General features: G+C 29.1%; 1 protein-coding gene across 1 annotated transcript in view; it reads right to left on the bottom strand.

Moving 5' to 3' along the window:
• Nucleotides 1-20,637, bottom strand: part of LOC132927390 (homeobox protein SIX6-like) — a 37,466-nt gene extending 16,829 nt beyond the window's left edge. Inside the window, exons 1-2 of the mRNA XM_060991908.1 lie at nucleotides 19,912-20,637; nucleotides 10,825-11,202 (exon numbers count right to left, since the gene is read on the bottom strand). Of these exons, the coding sequence (XP_060847891.1) occupies nucleotides 10,825-11,202; nucleotides 19,912-20,240 (707 nt within the window). The 5' untranslated portion in view covers nucleotides 20,241-20,637. The remainder of the gene's footprint in view (nucleotides 1-10,824; nucleotides 11,203-19,911) is intronic.
• Nucleotides 20,638-21,198: the final 561 nt, after the last annotated feature.

The raw sequence follows: 21,198 nt of genomic DNA, 5'->3' as shown, positions 1-21,198 counted from the left end.
CGGCGAACGTGTCGTCAGCCAAGAGAAAACACACGATTCGTCGTAAACGCGCAGACGTCTCATCACTCGGGAATTTAACTTTGTAAAAATAATAATAACGTGTACACGTCGATTTCATAATAATTCGTATCATTATAAAATACAAATCTTCGTAAACGAAGTACGCGTTTGAATTCTGAATTCCGAGATCTACGAAATGGTATCAAATTATAAGGTTGTATGAATTTCAATTAGGTACATTTTTATTTTCGTAAATTATAACGGGACGTCGGTGCTATAAAGGAAACACATTAGGTAGCTAGCCTGTATATTTAAACATTTTATATACATTTTACAACAGTTAAAAGTTAAAAGTTTAAAGTAACATCTTCGTTAAAAATATAAACTTGAAAAATTATACACTAATGTGGTATTAAAAATAACTTACGGATTACTTTACAATGGCATATCATTATAAATTATAATATATATGCAATAAACATTGAGTACCTACTACCAATATTTTTTCAAAGAAAATTTACCAACTTCTTTAAATGTTATAACATATAAGTTAAAACTTGGGCTAAATTAATGTAGGTACGTATACAACATTTTTTTGAAGCTTTGTAGAGTGGTAAAACCATGAACGTGAACTCAATTCACTCCGATTGTCTAAGATTTAAATACTCATAAATCATAACACTCATAAATATTAAATACTAAGTAGTCATATCTAATTATAATTACCTATTGGTTCGGATATTCGATTTTTATAAATATTCTAATTTGGGATATAAAATCAAAAACTTATTATGATGTAAAAAATCCTTAGATATTATATAATAATTATTATTGTGTTGTACGACGATATAAAATTGTGTAAAAATATTATTTTTTCTGAAAAACACGTACACTTGCTGAGTAAATAGTTGCTTAAAAATAATCACTCTGTATATTAAACATAATATTATGTCTATGCATGCGCGTGCATGTACAATGTGTAATCGTGTAGGAGGGTATTGCGTAATTTTACCGAAGATTTGACTTGTTATTTTATCGGAATATTTTTGGTATCCCTGGTTGCACGTGCGTTCGTTGTAAAACCGCGGACAGCGTACAATTTAATATTATTACGCCTAATGTCTATCTATACATAATAATATTGAATAGGTGTTGTTATTATGTACACAGTATATCACACGGTTTTCGCGGAAACGGTTTGAAGGCGAAAACAACACAGACGGCGACGCGCACATAATAATATTATGCTGTATAAATGTATAATATAGCTGTACATAGCGATATGACGTGGTGTCTATAGAGCCTAAGGTCACATTATTGTATCTATATTAATTTAATATTATGTCGCCCATTTACAACGATTAAAAATGACTAAATGAAAAACGAGATCACGCCTCATAGAATAGTGAGATTTTGATAATTATTTTTATAAAGAAGAAACCATTAGATTAACTTTAGATCGTATCGGACTTTAATTTTTGAAATAACTTTAAATAACGACAGAAAAATACAATTTGTCGTACACCTTGATATATTTTAAACGTTTATTACAGTATCTGAATAGTTTTTAAAATTAGTCTGCATTCATCTTACATTAAAAAAACATTGAACATGACTATTCTACGAGTCACGAGAGCCTTGCCCGTTGAGGCTAATTTTTGTACTAAAACCGCGTCGCTTCCGACGCTTTTAACTAAAATTTAGACGATTTACGAATAATAAAATTAATTAATTTAAATATTTTAAAAGTTAAGTGCTAAACTAATCAATAAACCGCAATGTAATTGTCAATAGACAATAAAAAAATATGTTATTTTATTATTATTAATTTTACTGCCACGGAGACACGGAGTTTTTAGTGTATATTCACTGCTAGACTACGAAGTACGATTATTTAATAATATTGACATATTGAACATATTCTTACGATTGCCATTTGGTAAATTAGTAAAAAAATCCATTTGCTTATTTGCCTTTTTCACTACGTGTACAAAAAATGTGTACACGCTACACATATTATGCATTACACGTAAAATAGGGATATTAATTATGCGTGGCCTCTCTGTTTTCGGTTAAAAAAAATATCAAGACTTTGATAAAAATATATAAATGCATTACACGCATTTATAACGTATTAGGGTAAACTCTATTAATTATTATGGCAGGTGTTATTGAATTTTGTGTATCTACATAAAAATTAACTCATAATAGCAATCAATAGGTAACACGATTATTTATTTGTATTTTTTTTTTTAATTAAAAATTGCTAATTTTATTTTATAGCAGACATAAATTCTGGGGTTACATAAAATAAGATTTTTTTTGTACAGATCAACATTTTTTAAGAGAAAATTCTGAGTAGGCACTAGAACAAAGTCACCCATACAGACATACGCATTTCAAATAAGACCAATTAATTGACGAAATATTATCGTAGTTTCCTATATTGCATTAATAGATGAATAATAATATATTGTATTACATCAAGTAGTTGTATATTGTGTACAAATATATTATTAATTATTATATTGTACAACACTATTATATATTATTTGCTTTCCACAGTTGGGGACGTAACAAAGTAGTGTTGAGCGAAGGTGCAGGGATGACCCTGGCCGATTCGATTTTCCAATATATTTTATGTATATTGTTTATACACGAAAAAAACCTGATAACGTATGTGATACAATATATTATAGTGTGGGTGGACGCGTGAGCGTGTTAGAGAGAAGTCCTTCAGGAGTAGTGTGTGTACCATATGAATTATAAACAATTCGATTTTTATGGTTTCATGTGATGACACCATTGGTGCAGCAGGGGTAGGGCACTTGCCCCCCTGAGCCTCAACCGAATTATATTTTTTCATACCAAATATAAGTTTTGCATTAAAATCAAAATATTAAATAAGATATAAGAACATAATTTCTAAAAATACTAAATAGTTTAGTGGGATCTACACGTGTAAAATCGTTTTTTAGTTAATCGATTGGTCTATCTGTAGATTATTTAAATTATGAGTTTAACACTAATCGTTTTGTGCTTTATACATTAATATAAGCTTTTAATATAACTGATAGCGATATTGTCGATATTAGAGGATATTATATCAATCACATTTTCAAAACGCATTCAAATTTAACACTTTCAATACAGTGATCACTCGACACTTACTGTACAGCAGTACAGCAGAGCTTTACCTACATGCATTTTTTTAAAGGGGAAGTGGAACGTGTGAACTGTTTTTCGAACCTTCATCGCAAAATGTTGGCACTTGATCCACTAAAGGTTCACCACGCCTATTATAGTAGCAATATACATTTGAATACAATATGTAATTATATAAAAATTCAACTATATACCGCAGATATCGTATTTCAATGGTGCTGCAGATACCATTTGATTCAAGTGTTGCAACATATTACAATTTAGATTATCAACCGAGTGATATAAACTATTTATAATTTATAATACTGTTAATCTGTTATAATATTAATTGTTAAATATTCTTTGATGTGAATAATAATTATATACGTCTATATTAAAACACAAAAATCGACCGAGATATCATGACATGACATGGCTTGGCAGCGCAATAGCGCATCATCAGTGCAGTTCAGCTCTATAATACAAAATAACTTTACGGTGGCGGATTTAAAGGGAGAAGTCAAGTAAACTGTACCCCCACATGACCCATTTGCCTAACGCCTATTCATTAATAAACTAGAGTACTAAACTACTAACCCATTGTATAATATGAGCTGTGACGTAAACTTTATGATTTATGAGTAAGACTAGGGACTAGTATAGACATTTTTTTCATAGAACTAGAAGTTTAAAGCAGTGATTTTTAATTTAAAAAATATTTTCAAATTAAATCAATACATAACAGAGAATAAAATTTTCTAGAAATTGAAAAAAAATAGATTAAAATGATTAAATAGAAATTATTAAATAATCTATCTATCGCGCGTGTGCTTTCCCAATTATTTGTGTATTGTGAAAAAAGCATAACAATTGGTCAATAATCAATATGCTGGTTACGATCAAGTTAATGCCAATTTGTCTGTTCGTATCATATGTGTTTTCGTTTTGCGTTAATAATTTAACATTGTTTGTATACTATTTTAGACTAGGAGGTATACATTTTTTTTTCGTGAAAATTTATTTAGAAATACCTAAAGTAAAAACAAATACATATTATAGTCGCCCGCAGGCATATATTTCTGAATTCGGTAGTTTGGTATTGCCAAAAAGTTTTATTGTTTTGTAACATCTTAAAACTAAAAACATATTAATGTTACAATGCTAGAAATATCGGAGTTTATATAAATGACAAGCTATTATCATCACATCACGGATCAAATTTAACCACTTCAAGCACGTAAGAGTATATTAAATTTACAATATGTTTTATATAGTTTTGGATAAATTAACGTATATTCTAAAAGTGTTTTTGGACAGCCAAAATTCTATGAATTATTCAAACTACAACAACTTAGTATTTACACCAAACTATTTAACGCTCAGCGCGAAGAGGATATTTTTCATTCATTTTATATTCCCTGGCTCCCTGCAGTACTACTGGTGTCTTATATGTATTAATAAGTTACGTAATTATATAAACTTTAATATGTTAAAGATACTTAGTATATATTACCATGAGTCATTTTCATCAACCGACAACCACGGAGGAGCTACAAAATTAGCGGAGTCAATTAAAACGATTATGGATGGAATGAATTTAAGTTTTGACTGGATATTACATTTCGTGTAAACACTGTATCCAAAGGAAGCCACAGAAAACATATTCTATAGGTAAGCTATTAAATACATTTGTAATATTATTATTATGTATTAAAAACAAAACATATATATAAGCATTTGATATCGGATGAATCATTTTGAATAACCCCGCATTTCTCATATTATATACCGGTAGGTGGGTTAGGACTTTTGATAGTATAATAATATATAATAATTTGTATATAGTAGATATCCGTCTATCCATCGTGATGCGCGTGCACGGCACGGCACACGCTGTAGCGCACCTGCAGCCACTGCGGGGAGTAAATCACGCTAACGGGTGAGCTTTTCAATTATTTAACACGCGGTGCGTCGAATCACCGCCGCCCTGCTAATCCACGACATTACGGCCGTCGTTTCAGTGGGCGTGTTCGACTGAACACAAACACACATACACTTCCGCGGACTCACACGTCGGCCCGTGGGTAATAATAATATAACTAATAACAGTAATAACGTGTGTACATTTAAATATATATATAATTTATACGGTATTGTGCATCCAGCTGCCCGTCAGCACCAAACTCTAGCGCCATTTTAATAATATAGGTAGAGGTACCTGTTTGTATTTAATGTTATTTTAAGGTGTAGCAAGCGGGGCGGGAAATCTGTCATTAAAAATTCTAAATTAATTTAATAACTATTCAGGAACCAAACACGCAACACGGTGAAGTTAGTAAGTAGGTATATAGTTATTAGTTGGCCATTCTTAATAATAATTGATTATAATAATCAAGTTAATAAAATCAAGAGGACGGATAAAATTAGAGTGAGTCAACTTATTTCACAATGGTAAGAATATTACCTGTGTTTGTATGATGGTTTTTTATTGCGATAGTTCAAATTTCTTAGTGAGTTTACGTACCTATAATATATAATACCGCAATTTAAAAATGTTCATAACTCGCTAAAAATAGAACTATAGCGATAAAAAACCAATAATCTACGAACACAGATAACGTTATGTTTAATTAAGTTTCAAAATAGGTCGATTCACTTTAATTTTTAAATTGATGAAGCTTAACATGAACTGCTGGGCAGTAATTATACATTACGGACTTGTAAGATGGAGAGAGCACCTCTTAAAAGGAATTTGTAAGTAATAAATATAATAATATTAGATATATACTTTAATATCTATAGTTCATATTCATACAAAAAACGATTCATATAGATTAATTTCATAAACTGGATGACCAGATACTGTATTCTTATTAAAATACCGTACCGTAGGTATCTGGTGTTATTTCAGCAAACTAAATTGTTGGAAAAAATAAATACGCATAGAGTAATAATTGAATGGTTTCCCATTAAAACTTATCTAGCACCATATCATCAGTAATATTATGAATTGACAAGTGACGTAGATAAGCTTTACATTAACTGGGTAAATTGTACACTACCCTTTTTTGGATTTTTCCCGTAATATATACAATGTATGAAATATGTGTAATGACCCCAACAATGCCGGTCGTTGTCTTACTCCGTCCTCTATAGTCTATAGTCTATATAACGATTATAACGACGTATATATTACATGTACTCAAGAATCCAGAAGCACATAGTGTATGTATTACTGTATCACATATCTGACATATTCAATTATAATTTCAATCTCGAAATGATTTGCAGTAACTGCAGTATGGTACAGGTTACCTGAACTATATTAATGTATATATTTATTGGTACTATCGTTCTAAAGGATTTTGTCGGATATAGCAACAGGGGAGAGTAGCTGCAGTGTGGTCTTGGAAGCGATGGTGTATAGGGACAACATTGGGGTGAAATGGTGGTAGGGGTAGTCGAAACAGCGGGGATTGACTAGATGATCTGTATATATACCCAGCAAATCTGGTAACAACGTGATTAGACGGACGGACCGAGAGCGCGTAAACGGCTCAGCGACGACTGTAGTGGGGCGGCGGTGGAGGGTAATTTGTCACGGACGCCGAAATACAAGAATGTGTGATTAGCAAACACGTGTTCCGTCGAAAGGGACGCGCGGCTCTTTTCAGTCTCTCTCATTCACTCTACACACATAAATATATACTACCCTCGACCTCTCTTTATATATTATACCTCTCACGACCTGTCTCTCTCTCTCTCTCTCTCTCTCTCTCGTTAATTTTTGGACACGAAGTAAATATACACACACGCACACACATATTATACATATATATATATATATATATATTAATGTATAATATAATATATATTTTACATGTGTGCGCATGTACACACAATAACATCGTAAACTCGGTAGTCGGCACTCACTATTATTATATGTTTGTACTACCGGGCTTGACCGTCGGACCCACTGCCGCCGCCCTATGTATTAAATTTATGCGTTTAATGGCAAACACGACGGCGTGATTTTCTTTACGGAAACGTTATGCCGCCGCCGCCGCCGCCGTCGACAATGACGAAGTTTACGAAGATTTTAATATTTTTTTTTCTTTATTTTAATATTTTTCTTATGAGTTGTGGCGATAAAAACATTATTTTAAAATTATATCAAACATTTTTCTTGTACATTTTTAATCAGATGATTTTTTATAAAATGTTGATATGTTGATATCAAAATTTGATGGGGTAGTTTTTGAGTTATTTAACTTTATGAACTAAGAGTAATAACTAATAAGTTCATAACGGGTTAAAATTTAAAATATATGAGAGCTATGCTTATTTGAAAATCTGTTAGTAGTTTATATTAATATCTAAACATTTTATAATTTGTAAATAATAAATACTTTCTATTATAGATCCAATATTACTTAAAATCTATTTTATAATTCACAAAAATTTTTTTAAGGGCTATTATTCTTATGCATATAGATATATTCAAATTAATAAGAAACTGAAAATTCGTTCCAATTTTGATTTATATACATCACCATTTTCAAAAAAAAATCATCTGCTTAATAAATTTCAGTGTAAAAGGTTGGTTCTAATTTGAAAAAACGAATATTATATCACCACATAACATTTCTTAAATTATATAATAAATCTAATTATTCGAACATAATATGGTATTTAAGTATACACAAAAAATGTGTATGAGTGTGCTTGATGAATCACTCTATACCTATATATACCTATGCTTACCCAAAAGCCTTCCATTTGCGTGAGGCTATAACTTATACAGCTCTTGGTTTTTTTTATTACAATTTTAAATAAACAACTTTTTATATTTGATAAAGGTTTTTTAGTAAAATGTTAACATTGCGCTTATATATATATATATGTTTAGACTTTTTTTCCACCAAAATATTTTGACTGCTCGTTACCAATAGGTTATACATATTATATCTTTCCATTATCGGTGATACTATATATGTTCTGAATATATATAAATATACAATGTATTCGCTATATATTTTACATAAATTACATATAAACGATAAGATTCACATAGTTAAGTGGTGTAAATACTCTAGATTTTACTAATGGTCAAAAATGAGTAATTATTTAAAATTTTTATTATATTTAGGTATAAATGGTATAATGTTTTATACGCACGTATGATGGTATAAATAATAAACATGCGTTACCGTGATAGTTGATTGATCAACGCTACCGGGATAGTGGAATATCCGAATATACCTACAATATATCTGTATAGTCGTTATTTAAATTTAAACCAGAAAAACATATTTCATATTACTGTGCGCATATTTTAAAATCGGGCCTTATGAGTGCATGGCTTCAATTATTAATGAGATTCTGTCCGTATAGGAATTTTTGAAAAAAAGTCTGGTCTTATGGTTTTCCATTTAAGACTGGCCCACGTCAATTTTTATGCTACACATGTGTTATGCAATTGACTAGTTGACTAATCGCTTTTGTCAATCTTTTTGAAATGTATAGTAATTTAGGGTAAATGTCTGCACATATAACTGAATTTTTGGTTAACCGTATAAATAAAAGGTTTTCATTCGAATATTATAAAACTATAAACTATATATTATTATACTGTATTGCGTATGCTGCGCCAAAAAAATAAATGTGGTCTAAAATGACAAAAACACGCCTATAAAATATTAATTGAATGCGTTAAATAACGCATCTCGGTAAATTAATAAAATCGAAATATCATTTGATAATTATTTCTAGATTTTGTTATTAGTTATATGAACTTGAAACATTTAATATGAACTATACTAAATTCTGTAGTTAATCTAATGGCTAATTGGTTTTTTATTTTGTATACACTTTAATATGTATACCTAAAATTACGTTTTATAAGTTATATACTATATAAATTACTAGTAAGCATTTTTTTTTTACTGTCATAGAAAAAAATATTAACATGGCAAAAAATCCATCAGTTATTAATTTTATTGATGCATATGAGTTATATTAATTATATATGTATGAATAACTGCAGTATGTGCAATTTATTTTACATTTATACGGTAGTATAGGCGTAGGGTCTATACTTCTATAGCAAGGCACAGCTAGTAATATAATAAAACACAACAATCATTAATAATCTAGCCTTGAAATAAAAAAATAATATCATTCGTGTATTTTCAACTACCTATTTACATTTTTATTTCCTTAACGATAACCTATTCTTGTATGACATATATATATATTTGTATGTTTTCATAATAATTTTGATAGTACATAATAATATAAACACTACTGTCGAGACAATTCGTTGTCGCGCGGACTATCGTTTTACCATTATTCCGTGAATCACGTTAACCAAAAACAAATTTTAAACAATTAAATGACAATGTTTTTTTGTTTGGAAAGACAGGTACAAAGCAATCTAGTTATTCTAGTTCTATATATGTTCAAATATTTAAAATCTCGTTGTATTTTCGAAACGTTTTGCGTTATTTGTACAAAGTTATGATGGTTTGCGGCCGCGGCAGTAAGAAGTGATTATATTTTATTATTATTATATATCATCATAGATTAAATATATTGTTTTGTTTTTGTTTGACAATTGTCGATTGCATATGAATGTTAAGGGAAATAATTTTTAAGTGAGTAAATTGTTTTTACCTACATAAATTAATAACTATAACAGACGTTTATATTATTATTATTGATTAATGAAAAATATTGAAATCGTAAATTTCATTACTCGTGTATAGCAGTAACGTTGATGATTATGGGAAGGGGATCGGGGTGGTAGACATATATGAATAGTATACTGCAGGGTGTAACAGGACTATTTAACAAATATAGTAACATTTGTAATGAAAGTTTGTCAAATAATCTTGTTACACCTTATACAGTCGATTTTTATAATATTACAACAATAGTTCATGTAAAAAAGGGCTGAATAAAAAAAAATATAAGATCTTAAGCATTATAACGATGGAATATATATCATTAATAAATGATCAGTAAATTAAGTCAAAGTACTCTTCTTTAGATAATTATATGAACAAAATAATGTTTTTAAAAAACAATCAGTTAAAATTGGTTGTAATCGACGGATTTTTTGATGAAGACACCGTAGTGGTCATAGACGTAGAGGAGCCGAACAAGACTGACATAATTATATTATGTATTATCATTTATATTTGAACGAGTACATACATTAAATTAATAATTTTGATAATATTGTTGATAGATACTCATTATTATTGTGGTAAATTGTTTAGATAATAATATTGTTTTTAACAAAATTGTCTTGATCGTTGAAATAAATTAGTTTGGACTATCATTATACAATTGAATATTGTATAAGGTATAAGTATTTAATCAAGGGCTTATAGATTTACAACTAGGTCGTACTAGGTACAATTGGGTTTAAAAGTGCCATTATATATAGGTTCATCCGAATTGCACGCCGTGGGTTATAATATTAGGTTATAATATTAATAATTTTGAGTTTCAGGACTAGTCTGTCAATTTTAAGTTTATAACACTGAGAAAATTTTAGAAGCGACGTGGCACAAATGCACAATGCAAAGTTTTTTTTGTTTTATTTTTGGAACGCGATTTTGATGTATCGGTTGATCGTTGATGTATTACGACTAAACAACTATTATTACTGACCTATGCTGCTGAGGCGTCCGGTCGCGCTGCCGCCGGTTCTTGAACCAGTTGCTGACTTGCGTGAGCGTTAGGCCCGTCCGCCGGGCTAGTTCTCGTTTCTCGTCCGGTGTTGGGTACCTATTCTTCAAGTAACAGTCCTTCAGCGCGTTTCTGGACTTCTCTTTGAAACAGTACACGGTCTCTTCGCCGTCCCATATTGTCTTTGGCAGCGGGTACTTCTTGCGTAGCCGATACTTGTCCACTGCGCCTAGCGTTCGGCCGCGGATTTTCTCCGCTTCCAGATAGTGCGCCTTGAACCATAGCTGCTGGAGCTGCAAGTGATGTCTCGAGTCAAAGCTCTGACTCTCTAGTATGGCATACAGCTCGTGGAATGCGTTCCTGCAACGGCGCAAGTATATTTAATATAATAAGTATTAATTATTACTATATATTGAAGGATTGGTCATATAAATAAGGTGCATTAAACAAATGTCTTTATTATATTATTTCCACATAATTTGTGTTCAACAAATATCAAACAGATGTTATCAAACTACAAAACTATAACACGTCATTTTAGCAGACGAATTTATTGATCAATTAATTGTACCTAATCTATTTCTTACTATAAATGTTTATAATGTAATATATTTTATGAATGAATAATAACTAAGATGTAATTATGTATTGAAATTGTAACTTATTGTATGAAAATCGTCGCAAAAGTCTAAAATAGTATATACCCGCACGGCATTAGCATACCAAACTTATGAGGTGATCCCTGATTATAGTTAACATCCTTCCCTATGTATAACAAATAATTAGCCCCAAATAAAGATCCCGGTTACGCCACTGATATAGGTATAGGTTATTTTACTGCTTCACGTAATAATGTTGTGTTACTTAAACAGCTCGAGTGCGGATATATTACTTATGAGTTATGAGTTTATGACTTAATAAACTTTATAAACCTATATATTATACAAGTTTAATTGGTATGCGCGTATTTGTATCACCATCGTCCGGTGTGTAATTCGAGTATAATATTATTATATTTATAACTACTGCACTATTTAATTTCGTTTTAATCCGTTTGCCATTTATCGCGATACACCATTTTCACTCGATCCGTGGACTACACATACAATTATTATATTTATTAAATCGTACGTCTGTATGACTGTATATAATATATGCATGCAATTATAAGCAGATGATTTTTATTGAATGTAACCATAGGCGTTTGTTAAATTCATTCATTAAATAATTTTTTCAGACATTTTTGTCTTTTTACTATCATATAAATAATAATTCGGTGTAACGTTTATAACAATGACGTTATGAATGTTGTGATATTGCATTGAATATAATGTGCTCTGTTTACTTTCGTAAAATATTACATATATTTGCAGACTAGTTCATTATTTAATTATTTTTATAATGTCTTTAATTACAATATAACGTGTTTTTATTTTTTCATTTACATAAAAATGAATATGAGATTTTTTTCAACAAATGCACGCGGGTTTTTATTAGATTTTTTTTGTAAAATCCGTGTAAATTTTTGTTTACACAATTAATTCGAGTACTTAGGTCACGTACAACGATATTGTTGTAGGATTTGTTTAAAGATCACCAAGTATCTACGAGGTCTATTATATAAATCATAAACGAGTCAAATTGCACGCATTTGTTTAGGTTTTTACATTTTTACTGTATTGTGCGTCACTTTGAGTTGATCATGTACGATTTAATTCGTATAAAACAAATTACTATACATTATTGTAAGTTTGGATAAGTAAATTTAACATTATACACATAAGCCTGAAGTACCTACTGTTCAATTATTGTTGTTATTAATAAATCATAAACTAATATAATATGTATACATTGCATATATACTTTAATGTTAAGTTAATACTTATTAGTTAGGAAATATATGATGAGTTCTAAAGATGTCTTTAGATATTATTTTTTAAAAACTTTTTCTCGTTTATATTAATTTGTAAAAATAATTCCTATTGGAATTGAGTAGGGGGTAGGTTTAATGTAATAACAACTGACCACACTTGAGATTCGGGAATAATGATAACTTGTTTAATGCCAAATTATGTCATACAAGATTTTTTAAAAACCAGTATTTTTTATCTATACAATTTATTATCCTAGTATATACAATATGCATGTACAAGCGGTCGTGGGTAAGGATGAAGGAGGGTTACCCTTAACCGTATAAAGCAACACTTCGTGTTGTTATCTTGTTTCAGGTTTTCTATTATAATACCTAACATATGAGGTGTATATCCAAATTACTCCACCTTCTTTTCTGTTCTCTCCCTTTCAATCTTGCTCGCAGATCTTTTATTATGATGGTTGTCTCAATCTTTATACAATATCATCTGCACCATTATCTTCACTTTATCCGGTATTTTGTTCGTTTAACGCGTTATTAAATTATTTACATTTTTTCGTTTACAACTGATGCGTTTGATTATTATTACATAAGTGCATTTCCGGTTAATATTGCTTTTTTTGACGAACATATTTTTTTGTTGCGAAATTTCGCGTATAATGCTTAATTTAGTAGCATATATGCATCCTGGTTTTTTTAAATCATTATTTTATTAAATTCATGCACATAAGGTGGTGGCCTAATACTGCTTATCGATGAAAACATTTACTTCAGCAAAAACTTAAAAAACGGCGTGAGAATTGGTAATAAAGAAATAAAAAAATATGCTACGTTTGTCAGGAAATATATTGGCGTTTAGATGTCTGTGAATGTGAATACGTTTTCGTCGTTTCCGTTGTTAAAAAAAAAAAACCATCGCACGTAAAATATTATACCTAATATTTTTATTTCGAGTGAAAAAATTAATTTAACCTTAAGCGTTTTAATGAATTGCGAAAACAAAAAAACATGTTAATGGCAGTGCACAATACGGTACGCCTATAATTTTTACAAATATATTATAAATTTATAACATATTATATTTTCGGCAAAAAATATTTTAAGAAATTTTCAATAGGTAACGTTGCAGAATAAAACCCCTAGTTCCTAACAATATGTTATATATTAAAATATTTTAATATAATATATATCCTTCTTTAGATTTTTGTTACCACTAATAATATTTAATCGACCCTTTTAAGACAAATCATCATTCTTAAATACACACCCGTAACAAATATTAAAAATACCTATTAGTATAAGTAAATATAATTAAAAAAAACATTAAAGTAGTATTATGTACATCTTATAATGATAAATAAACTATATAAAGAAAATACTAAAAAATTTTGATAGTTTAGAAGGTTAGTAAAATTACTAGATAGTACCTAATTGTGAAAAATATAATATTATTATAATATAACGATAAAATTAGAATTGTAAATATTATAGATTCTAACATAGTCTTAATCAAATCATAACATTGAAAAAGTAAATTTTCAATTAAATAATAAATATAAAAGAAATATTGTCAAATAACATGTTTGATAAATTCTACGAAACTAAAAAAAAAAAACAAGAACACCTATAATGTTATATAGTTTTACTAGAATTTTAAGATCTAGTAGCTAAGCAAATTATTATGTAATAATAAGTAGTAACTGGGTACTAGATTAAAGTATATAGTAGAGCATATTGATTTATAATTTATGGGGTAACTAGTAATTTTATATTACATTTAAATTCAAATCAAAGTACCTACCAAATGGTAAATAATTAATAAAACATACTATATAATAGTACGTAGCATTTAGCTGGTATAACAACATGCTGAACATGTAACCATTACCACTAACACTAGAGTAATTAAAACAAATAATTAAATCTAATAGCATTTGCTATTATTCATAACAATATGTTAAAAAAAAAAATTATATCGCATTCGTAAACATATTCCTATGAGGAAATACTTTATTTTAAATAATTAGGTACTTAACAAAATATATCTACGAATCTACGATGATTTTTTATTAACTAATAACTTATATTCATTAAAGTTTTCGATAGATATTTTAAGAACGTCGTTCATTAAAAAGTAAAGATAATTACTAATTTATTTTAAATCAAACAAATCATTATCATAAAGCAATTATAGCTAAAACGCTCATCACGTAATATTTATTATAGCTAAATTTGCGCATTGGGTTCTTTTTGTAGATAAACAATAATAACAGGTGAATATTTCTGTAATCATTTAAAGAAATTTATTATTTTTTTTCTATAATTAATATGTTATGATTAATGAGTTAGTGTTTGGCATAAGGTACTAACATAAAAAAATATTAAATGCCATATTTTATTTTTTCACCCAATTATTTATCAACATTTTTGTAATTTTAATTGCATATATTATGAACATTTTAAATGCAATAAGCAGCAAACCTTGTATATTATATATTTACGTATAATATTATAACATATTACATATTTCAGTTCATTACACGAGTACATAGATCATCGTTTAAATTTACTGTATATGGTTGGCGATATTGAATAACAGTTCCCCAAAGTCTATATCGTCATTGCAGTAATGCAATATAATATTATTAACTATAATATAATTTAGTTTCTATATGTGGCAAAACAAAATTTTCATTTCGATATCCGGAAATTGTAGTCTTATAATTTACGTACACAAATTGACGATATATAATAACAATCGGTAAATAGTGTGCACATTTATCAACATTTCGTATTTAACAACACCTGTCATTTGTTTACAATTTTTACGCCGAATGGATAAGTCACTACAACAATAATTTTAGAAGATATACGGTCATATTATTATGCCGTTGTTGTTTTTTTGAGTATAATATACATGTATTCCAATAAATCGTCAAGCGAGAGTGTACACAATGACAGCTGAACGTTTTACAAACACCGTACTAGATTCTGAGCATAAGCGAGGAATCTATAATATTTGTTTTAAAATAATGTGTTTTTTCTTTAGTTTTGAAAAAAAAACTTATATATAAGTATGTTATGACACGTCTACTTGTATACTGTATACTTGTATATAATATATACATTATACACCACTAGGTATGTACAGTATATGTTTCATGCACGCAGATACTTTGTCGATTTGAATTTAAATGTAACATATGGTTTAATCGACCTAAGATTTTTGAATTTACTTAGAAAAACCTATGAAGAAATTGTGTCATTTATTTGAAAATCTTTATGGTTATATGTTTAAAAACATTTTTAGAGAAAAAGTTCATCATAATGTACACACAATTGACCACTGATTTTAAGTTAGTATAGCAGTTTATATAACATTATTGTTTCACGAAATCATGAAAAAACAACAATCAAATCGAATAAATAAAACGATCAGGAATTCGATTTATATTTTACATTTAACATTTTGAGAATCAGTTATTATTATTTTTAATTAAAATTATACATAGTGGTTAAATCTTCGTACAATGAATGGTTTTTTATAATTAATGACAATTTGTAATTGAATTAATGGAATTTCTTCATTAATATATTATATCGTAGTAATTACGATGTACCTACCTATAATGGTATATTTGTCTTATTTCGTATTAGATATTATTATTTATTATCATGTCCTATAAATAATATTTTTAAAAACGCAGCTCTGTTTGACTTAAGAGTTAGGTTTTATATGTTATAATTTATAAGTATTGTACATATAATTTAAATATAACACGATTATACTATTTTAAATAGGTATACACGAAATGCGCTTATAACTGTTATTGAAGAAAATATTGCGTATTATTATACATAAAAAATATCATAATTTACACATAACTACATAAGTATTTCAATTTATGTAAAGTGTTTTGGTCTTAATCGATTTGATTCAACAAATAATGGGAATATACAATATGTAGGTATACTTATTATTTGAAACTATAATAATAAAGTAATACAATATTCTCCAAATAGAATTATTACATTTTTATCTTACGATTTAAGAAATATATTATGTAAGTAAACCGATTACTTGGTTAATTTTAAATTATTTATAATATATATTTGTTGCATGATTCGAAAAATATTCGAAATTAAATTTATAAACATATTTTTATTAGGTTTTACTATAACAAGCAGGTAAATTTATTTTTATTTTAAGTTTTAACACACATTATTTTATATTATTATTTTGTATGTATTAATATTTAATAGTATATTATATTATATACGAGTACATTGTTTTATTTACTTGTAATATTTAGATGTAGATAGGTAGGTATATATTATCAAATTATTTGAGTTAAATGAGATTTTGCCATTTTGGTAAACTTGTCTGTGATTAAAATTTGTATTGAATTGAATGCATTATACATATATTAAATTTAATGTTGATTTATTTAGTAAATAGTCTTTAGCTTATTATAATTGTATCATTTTTATCATTTTCATAAATATTTTATAAATAAATAATATATCAATTTTCCATGTATTATATAAAAAAATAAAAAAACCACCATTTATATAATATATCGATATTTATAGTAATTCTAAAATAGTATATTAAATATAATAATATATTATATATATATATTCTTAACCCGTAGGTTCTGAATCGTTTTTAATATAATTGGGTTTTCATTAACACGTAAATTATTGGGTAATAAAAAGTTTAAACAGAACTGTTACAAGTATAAGTAGGTCCTGTTTACCTCTTATTGAAATAAGGTTTTCAGGAAAAGCAAGGAATGAAATACAAATTTTGTACACAAGTTACAGGCGTTACAGCTTGCTTAATTGTTAACACAAGACTTAAGATTTATATAGACCGAATTTCGATTGTTTAACTATGGCTTTAAAACTAAAATTGATCGAATTACATTAAATTCAAGTTTTATCATCTAATGACTTTTTCAATTGCCTGCGATTTAGTTGATTTTTAACATACTTTTAACTCGTAATTCAGTAAATTTTTGTTTTAGAGCCAGGTTTTTAGTAAAAATGACTTAATATTATATAATTCGGTACATTAAAATACATGTAGCTATTAAAAAAAAATTAAGTTGTATTGTGTATTTGTATAATAAAAGGGTCAACAAATTTGAAAGCTGTTAAAAAATATGTGCTTCAGTATTCAATATTTCTTATAGCATGTCTTAAAAAACGCTATATCAATCCGAGATCACTGGACAGAAATATTTAATGTTGACTATAATAATTTACTAACAAAAGAACATTATTGTTATTATTACTATATTATTTGAATTGAATTGCAATAAACTTTTATAACTGGGCCGTACTCAAAACGCGTGAATCCAGAAATAAGTCGATGTGATAATTTCTTGTTTACGTTTATCATACATTTTTAGTACATTATGTGTAGTTTTTTATTTTTATTATCGGAAACATTTATAATTATTGTGTGTTCTACTTATCCGTAATAAATGGATTTTAAAAACCTTGTTTTCTCAAAGAGGGTCGTTTGGAAGGAAAACGAACTAGACTTAGACTTAATGTTATATTTGAGCAAGCAGAAAAGAAACAAAAAAATATTGTTTTATGGCCAGCAATGAGTTTAAGAGTGCACATTAAGTACCGTGTTTATACGAAACAAAAATTTAAAAAAAACTACTCGTTTGAACAGTGCCGGGTATTTCTGAACGGGTTACAACAAAAACAATAAAACATACTATTGTATATATATTATTTAATATACGGAAACTCGTACAACTATGCTTATATTGTAATGTCGTTGATGGGCAAAACGTGTACAACAATCGATTTTGGACGGTAACATTATATATTATATATATTATATTATTAGCCACAAATATAAAATTATTCCGAAACATCAAACAAAATATTATTGTTGTATATGGAACATATAAATTCACTGACATAATTAAAATTTTGAAATTATATACATAATATATCAATACAAAATGTTAAAAATTCATGAAGAGTTTCGTTCTCCACGTACCTTTATGATTATTATTATTATTCCAAATATGTTACTTACTTACTTCCTTTCTACCCATCCCTAGTAACGTTTTTTAAAATTATATTTTATAAAATTTTAATCATTAACATTTTTTTTGCCGAAAAGATGAATACTGGAATGAATTCGTTTTCCTAAGCCACATTGTGTTTGTTTTTATTTTTAAAACTTATATAAAACATAAATTATTACAATGTTAACATAGAAAATGAATTACATAATTACGTATAAAATACTTAATTGTATTTTTTTATTAAATCGAAAATATATTGAAATATTATTCGTTTATTACAAATAATTATAACTATAATATACTCGTGTGTATAATTTAATGTATAATATATACATTAATAATACACATAATAATATTATTAGTTCTTATTAGTATGATCATAAAAATTCATATTCAAAAAAACGATTTTTGATCAATAGCATTGAGTTAGTGAAGATGTAAAGTAAGAGGTTCGAATAGAAAGTGTGAAGCACAAGCTATTATCAGCAAGACAAGAAGTAGAGTCTTTTTTTTGAGGAGCTAATACGAATAATTCTTATTGCTTTAAGAAGAAGACGCACGTGTCATCGTCGTTTTAAAAACTTATTAATATATATATTATTTGAGTTTAACAGAACCTATTTTTGTTGTTAGCTTAAAGTGAATTATTCAACTTAAAGGTATACCAAATTAAGAATATTAGATGTGATTTTCATTGTTGTAGCAAGTTATGAATATTTTTAAATATTAATACTTAAAAAATTAACAGATTATTATACAAGATTAGAAACTAATAATATTATAAAAATAAAACACAGATGCATTGCAACTTACAATAAAAAAATTATTATTTTAATTTATTTAATTTTACTGGCAGACGAAAAAAAAAACTTTTTCCTGTAAAATCTTATGTTGAACAATCGCCCACATTTGTTACTCTTATAAAACTGCATATTATATGCTTAGTTATGACTTATAAAAATCTAAAAATCCGGAATCAGTATGATAAGTATCATACATTATAGTATATAGGTAATTACGCGATTGATGCATAGTAATCAAGTCAGTATACATAAAATCAATAATAATCAATAGATAAATAAGCGACATTGAATATGAAACTAAGACATTATAAGTACCTCTGTGGTGTGTTTTTACCTGTGAAACGCCACTAGGGCTCTGGCCCGGAGGACGGTCTCTTGACCGCGGAGTAGTTCGTTCGGCGGCAAGTACCACAGGAACCTGGCCAGCCTTTCCACATCACCAGATTGCTGGAGGGCCTCACACATGCACGACACCTGTTCGGACGAGAACGATAGGCTGCGCTTGGTCTGCAGAAAGTCGGACACGGTGACGGATCCGCCCGCCGCGGCCGCCGCGCTCGATGCTGAACTCTCGCTCAGCGCTTCCATGCAACTGCCTGGCGACAGGCTGATGCTGCCGGTGGCGCGGACGCCGACCACGTCCCTCGGTGACATGTACGACATGCGATGGCCGCCGCGCGTCGTCGTCGTTCGCGCGCTGCACCAGACAACCGTTTAGTGAAACGCGCACGCCATCGTCGCGTTGCAGTCCGCCGAGGCTATAGCGATATTGTTACGATTCGTTTTTATAATAACACCGCAGCTGCAGCGGCACTAGGAGTAACGTGACTGGGGGCGAAACCCTTTCGAGTTCGATCTAAGCTGCAGCGCTGCGAAATCGCGCTAATATGAATTGCACGAATTTATTATAATACGTATTATAACACTCAGTACGTATAAAACATATTTTTTTTTGTATTTTCAAACGCGCGGCTTTCGATCGAAACCGTTATAAGGTAAAAACAGTTGCAATGCGTTTTCGTCTGCGACAGAGACGCACGTCGCGGTCGTCTCGTCGTCGTTTCCGTGCGAATACTGACGAAGACGGCGGTGGCGGTGGCGGGCGCGTCTGGTCGGTAGGAGGGCCCTGGACTAGGTTGGTCGCGCCCCGGACGTGCTCATTGGTCGCGCAGACGCGCGCGCGTTCCGTTACCGCGGTGGTGGTTGTCGAAGTCGGTGTCGCCGACGACGCTACTGCCGCGACCGACGAGCCCAAAGACAACAATATTGTAATAATGTTCATATTATTTTATTCGATCTGACCATCAAACACTTTAAAAACGAAGTGAAAATCATTTTTATTTTGATATTATGATATAATATATCAGTAATACGAATAGTGTATTGTGCAGTATATGTATACATTATGATAAATAAAAATATAATTGTTGCCTATAATCAGCGCATCTTGTCACGATACAATAACACTAAAATATCAGCACTCTACCACCCACTAAGGAACACCTGTTTTAGGTATTTGTAAGTAAAAGCGTTTGATATAGCTCAATAATCCATCAATCAATCCATTTTAAATAGTATGTATATCATATTTATTATTTTATGTTATTATAGAATGGTTGAT

Source organism: Rhopalosiphum padi, chromosome 3 (assembly GCF_020882245.1).
Source record: "Rhopalosiphum padi isolate XX-2018 chromosome 3, ASM2088224v1, whole genome shotgun sequence".
Classification (NCBI taxonomy): domain Eukaryota; kingdom Metazoa; phylum Arthropoda; class Insecta; order Hemiptera; family Aphididae; genus Rhopalosiphum; species Rhopalosiphum padi.
This window is presented reverse-complemented; position numbering and strand designations above follow the sequence as displayed.